This window comes from Meleagris gallopavo, chromosome Z, assembly GCF_000146605.3.
Source record: "Meleagris gallopavo isolate NT-WF06-2002-E0010 breed Aviagen turkey brand Nicholas breeding stock chromosome Z, Turkey_5.1, whole genome shotgun sequence".
Lineage (NCBI taxonomy): Eukaryota > Metazoa > Chordata > Aves > Galliformes > Phasianidae > Meleagris > Meleagris gallopavo.
The window spans coordinates 15,228,087-15,234,403 of NC_015041.2; the positions used below are offsets into that span (position 1 = coordinate 15,228,087).

Consider the following 6,317-nt stretch of genomic DNA (forward strand, 5'->3'; position numbering starts at 1 on the left):
AAAAAAAAGGTTAAAATATATCCATTTTGTCTACTGGAAGTGGTTCCTGGCTCATGCTGATTCCTGAGCTGCGGCTGAGCTCGCTTGGCAGGGATTGCTGGCCCAGGGCAATGTGTGGCAGCCACTGCCCTACTGTTTGATGGGGAAGGCAACCACACTGTAATACACAGAAACACGCTCTGGAAGACTTAAAGTCCTCAGGGTAAATGTAGGCATAATGCCTTCATGGAATACATGGGCCAGAAATACCCAATTAAAATACAGAAATATCCACAGCTGTTCTAATTAACTGAGGATCTGCTCTGAATTATATAGCCACCTCTGAATACCAGTGTTAAACGAAACCTAGTGTGATCATCCTATGAGGCACTATGCACAGAGCACCTGGTCTACATTCATCCCACATTTGAGGGAGGAATATAAGTTGGTGTAACATTTGCATGGGTAAAAAAGTCCCACTTGTTTCCATAGGATAAGAATTTCATCCTGGCTGGGATAAAACAATATGCACTGAGGGTGCGGAAGTTTTAGGACAAAAGTGAAGGGAAAAGTCTCGAGGCATCAATGAAAAAGAAGGTCTGGAATATAACATAAGTATAGTATCTGGAATACATCTGAAAAATAAACTAAGTAAAGTAAAAAGCAAGGAATATTTTCTTAATGATATTTTAGCCCCCTTTCATCATTTAAATTTAGTAATTTAAAAAACAAAACAAAACAAATCAAAAAAACACCTGAAAAGGTGAAAGAACAAAATCATAAGGGAAAATCAGAAAGAATCAGGACTGATTCATCTTGCAAAGTGTTTTGAACAATCACTTTAAATAAAGTACTAGTGTAAGGCAGTTTGTTTCTGTCTAAGCTTTTCTAAACAGAGTGGAAGAAACATAACAGGTATCAATGCTAAAAGCTCAGAATAGCTAAAAATAGCAAGAGAAAAATCAAAACTAGGCAAGAAAACTGTTGTTTAAGGAGAAATAAAATCCAATGTATTTGGAGTAAAACCCCAGAGAATCCTCCAGTAAGTCTAGAATTAAATCTCTGATATTTATTTACAATCTTTGCATTTGTATTCATTTTGACTGGTACTTGTATTTAAGGTAAGTATTGTTTGGTTAGGTATACCTCAAGAAAATAAACCTAATGGAAAGAGAAAAGTTAATCCCAGCTTTGAAAAATTCAATGTTCACTTCCTAACTCCTCAAACATTTCAATTTTCCATATATGCCATTTTGTTTGTTTGTTTGTTTAAGTAAGTCTGAAAAGATCTGCTACAGGTTTCAGACACAATCCTAGACATTAGAACTTATTCCAAAAGTATTGTGATTAACAACTAAACTAAAGCATTTCATTAAACAGATCACTGACATCTGAAAATGTAGAATGCTCTGTTTTCAAGTGAAAAAATATGTTATTTTTTGTTATTTTTACCATATATTAGCTGACAATGGCAATGTTAATATAATGAAATCCTGTTTTGACTTCATATGAGCTGGTTGATGCAAGTCCTCACACATCCTCCCATTGCACAGGTGACACTGCACTCTTAGTGCACTCAACAGCTGCAAAGAATTTCTTGAATATTGTGATTTCTTAATTTTTTTTTCCATGTGTTACTGCTCACCTAATTCCTTGCCTTATGCTAAGGGAGCTGCCAGTCAGGGGAAGCCTTGTGCTGTTAGCTCTTTGCACAGCTTCACCGAAGTATAATTGCTCACGCAGAGCTCACACAGCATGGCAGTAGATCATGTACAAGGAGATTTCTGCTAAAACCAGCTGCCCCGGCAGGTCTTACCTGTGTGAGAAATTATTTTTCGTCGATTTGGAGGCTTTGAAGCAGACAGTTGAAAAAATGGGAACTTCAAACACTTCCCAGTGACTCTGTCACAGATGCCAGATGGACAGTTGCAAGTTTTCCTGCACTCCATGCCATAGGTACCGTAGGGACACTCTGAAAAAAAGCAATATAGCAAAGTATTCCTCAGTGATCGAGGTCAGCTACCAGAGTCCTCAATAGCTGGCCTGGCTATGTCCTTAGAAGTGGAAAACCTTTTAGTGGCATCCAGCTAAACCTTAATGAAAGCATTTTAGGACGCTGACTTTTTGATACAAGTATTTTCAAGTTCTAATAACCGCAGATTTTCCTTTCCACATATTATACACATTATATACATCATTCCTTTTCCTATAGATTGTTTACAGTGTGCTACTCTTCACCAAAACTCTTGTAGTTTTAAAATGCAAATAGAAGGCAATATGAACACATGAATACACAGTCATCGAGGCTGTCATCAGAGGTTTAACATTGCATTTAGAAAAGAAGAATACTTCAGAAAGCTTCTGAGCTCACTGTTTGGGCACAAGATCACCTGGTCTGGAGGATTCACAGACTCGCTGCTGCCCGTGCTGAGGTGCAGAAGGCTGAGGCCCAGCAGGTGCCCTGCACAACCCTACAGAGCTCTCCAGGGAGGCAGTGCATCCTCGCATCCCCAGACATGGGGAGCACTCCTGGGAACATCCCAGCACACACGCAAAGATTTCTCAGAGTGCGAAGCGCTGCCTGCATATGACAAATAGCAATCAGGTGCAGAGGATTTGCCCCATGCCAGGATGGACACAGATTGCATGACAGGGGATTGCATAATGTGACTTCGCTACAACGCATAATTTCCCAGAGTTGTGAGACCCCGTGTCACAGACTTTGTCATCCTCTGTGTTGCTGTTCACATCTTTGCAGGACCAGAAGTTAAGAGATAACAACACAGAAACTCCAGAATGAACATGCCCTCTCCAAGCACCCCAACAAGAAATCAACCTGAGGGACATGTGGAGTGTGCCAGAAGAAAGGTCTGTATGTTCAGACTTTCCAATCCGGGGCCACCCTAAATGATGAGTCCCAGAGCATTTCCCATTCTAGCCCTCGGAGCATGTTAATCCCTCATTGGGCCAAGGACACAGGTAGCCCAGGCTCCCACAAAACCCTCCAGAAGGGCACTGGCCACGTTATGCACTTATAATACCTTCCTGTCTTGTTCTTCTGTTCTCCCCTATTTTGAGCACTGGGACCTTCCAAGCCAGACCTGGTTTCTGCACATTTAGCATCCCACAATAGGTTTATCCTTCTCTGTCCAGTCTCCTCTTGAACCAATGCAAATATTTAATTTTTCTATACAGCCTGATGTATCTGAAAAGTCAGCCCCAAAATGAAGCCCACATTTTACAATTATCTGTGTTCCCACTGGGCACTTTTCCATTAAGGAAAAGCACTGAAAATCCAACCAGTTACCTGCTGGGCATTCCCTACTGAGCATCACACAATGAATCATTGCAGCTTGGAGAACCTCACAAGTGTTCATATACCTCCTTTCACGTACAGTCTTTGATTTGCTGTTTGTCCACACAAAACAAAACCCAAACCTTGTCACAAGTAAACAGTTTGTGTGTGCACAGTCCTCCCTGAAGAACAAGCAGAGCTGACAGCACACATCCCATGAAGCCTTAATCTGTATGTAGTGAGTGCTCAGTTACTCAGCTCGGAAAGCTGGGACACAAAGGCCCGAAATGGAAATATGCCCAAATCCAAAGAACCATGCAATAACTCTGGCATCGATGATGCCCTTAAGGTCTGACAAAAACGGGAAATTTTACTCAACTTTGCAGTTTGTAAGTAATATTCAACAGGGACCTGTTCCTACGTAAATTACCAGATAGTTTACAATGATTTAAGGGAAGCAAGAGTAGATTTTCTCTGTGACAGAAATGTATCTTACTAATAAAAGTGCAGAGCACCAGTCTTCATAGACTGTATTGAACAATAATGACACTGCTGCTGACAAAAATATGGAAACCCCTAAAGCCTTTTTTAGATAAGAACCACAAAGAACATGAATTAATACTCAGAAAGCTGCTCTGAAACACACTGTGCATGTTCTAGCCATCCCAGAATTCAGACATTGAAGAACAGGGAGTTCAGGTTTTTTGTCCGCTACTTAAAACAAATTCGAATTTATATTAGAGAGAATCCAGCCTCTCTGACTCCAAGAATTACTGCAAACACAGAAGTTATTGAAATTAGAGGGTAATCTGCTAAAATAGCTATAAATGGATAGCTTAGTTAAGAATACTTGTCTCTACACTTAGCCTGATGGCATTCATGTAAGTACAGAAGGAGACTGTGCTGTCTCTGAGCAGAGAAGAAAAAAAGAAATTAGAAATGAGCCCTGTAATATTAAGTGCAAATCTACCTATGGGCAATACAAGTCTTAAATATTGATTTACAACTTCAGCTTGTTATGCATTTATTGAGAGTATTTTCTTTGGTTTGTTGGGAAACAAAAAAGGTTTTACTTCGTATTTTCAACAGTGCTTCCAAAAATCAGCTTCAGAAATTGAGATCTCATCTCCCTCAGCATTTCTTTTTCCACTTTTAACTGTGCCATTGAAAGACATTCATTTGAGGATAGTGAAAAATAAAGAATAGTTCAAATAACTGTTAAAATGATTAGAGATGGTACCATGCACTACAATAATTTTAGTAAAATGAAGATCAGTCAGCTATCTCATGAAAGTTATTTTGATGCGTGCACCAAAGACACGATCCTTACGTGTAAATTCTATGCCTTAGAAACAAAATGAGGGTTTTGAATTTCACCCTCAAACATGCACATGAATTCACTTTCACATCCCAACATAAATAAATGCATACTTTGTGTAAGTCAGCCTGAATTTTTTTGCAGTGCCTGATTTTTGCAGTGCCTGATCCTCACTAACGCCTTTCACTACGACTATTAGTACCCCTAACATTTAACTGCCAAGATGCCTCTGTGTTTAAGGAAGTTATTCAGAAGTATATCTGTATCTACTCACTGAAGTGGCACACAAATGCAGGAAAACTCACTGCTTTCATGCTTTGTAAAGCATTATTGTTAACGGTTTATTTTAAAAGCTTTCCCCAACCTCTCAGCAATCTAATTCCTTTTCTCTTTTAGAAGATTATCCTTTTTGCATGGAGCAGTGATGCTCTTAGCTGGAATGTGCTGATCTGAGGGGAGATGCAGCCTACCTGGCAGCAGCTGCAAGCAGAGGCAGCCCGCACCCTCCTGCTCCCCATCTCCTGCCACAGGGCTCTGCCTGCCCTGACCACATCCCCAGAGCAGCTGAGCACCTCACAGGCAGGAATGAATAAGACACAGCGTCCTTCGGCAAGGCTGGACACACAGGATTAAGGTCTTTGCGTGCTACACAAAGCCATTGTGCAGCTCAGCATAGAGGTCAGGACAGCTCCTGAGTCTCCGAAGTCTCAACCACAAATCTTTTTATCTCTGTGTAGAACCCATCTGTGCTTTCCCACAGATATCCCTGATCCTAAACAACGCTCTCCCATCAGTAAGCCTGGCCCCTCCTACATGTAACACCTTTTGATAAAGGCAGGTATTTCCCACTTTCCTCTCGGATAAGAGCTGAGCTGGAAAAACCTCTTTTCAGACCTTACAAGCAGGAGGCTATACATAGGCTGCTGTCAAATCACTGCAGTGAGTGCATGCAATGCGATGGTCATTACCTTTGCAGATACCAAATTCATCACCAAAATCATCCTCCTCAGTGTAAAACTGGCACTTCAGCCCCGGGCCGCACTTGACACCATCCATACCCGAGACCGTGCGATAGCACGTCTCGCCCAGCACTGCCGCGCACACCCGGCAGCAGCCGCAGTCGTCCAGCACCGTCCGCTTACAGCGCAAGGTGCTTTTGCACGCATTACTGTCACAGGGCTCGGGGCAATCGACCGCGTATTTCGCACTCCAAGCAGCTCCAGCGTGTGCAGGCATTAGGAGGAGCGTGAGCAACAGGAAGCCCTTCATGTCTCGCAGGGGTCAACGCTCGGTCCCAGGGAGCGGGTTGCGGTGTTCAGCCCGGCGCCTGGTGCGGAGGGAAGCAGCGATACAGAATCCAAAGCAGTAGCTGCACACATCAGCCTACAAGTTTATGAGCTTTATACAGCGTGTTGCCCACATGCTGCACCGTCGTCAGCTTCCTCAATCCGGCAGCGCTGCTCCTGCCAGCCTCCCTTGTTTCAGTTTATGAAATCCAGGATGAAGGTTGGATTAGCACTCTACTGCCATCCAGGAATTGAAAAGCCTGAGCTGATGTAATCTGTTATGTTTAGTTGGTTGTTTTGCATGAGGACTGAAAACTCTCACATCCGTCTCAAATGCTCAAGGACGACTGCCAAGAGGAAAAAAAAAAAACACCAACTAACAAAACCACAACAAACCGAAAAAGGAAAAAAAAAAAAGACAAAGAAAAAAAGAAACAAG

The 6,317-nt window shown here is 42.1% G+C and overlaps 1 protein-coding gene across 1 annotated transcript in view; it reads right to left on the minus strand.

Annotated features, from left to right (window-relative positions):
• Positions 1-6,222, minus strand: part of ESM1 (endothelial cell specific molecule 1) — an 8,752-nt gene extending 2,530 nt beyond the window's left edge. Inside the window, exons 1-2 of the mRNA XM_010725411.3 lie at positions 5,561-6,222; positions 1,796-1,951 (exon numbers count right to left, since the gene is read on the minus strand). Coding sequence (XP_010723713.1) covers positions 1,796-1,951; positions 5,561-5,861 — 457 coding nt within the window. The 5' untranslated portion in view covers positions 5,862-6,222. The remainder of the gene's footprint in view (positions 1-1,795; positions 1,952-5,560) is intronic.
• Positions 6,223-6,317: the final 95 nt, after the last annotated feature.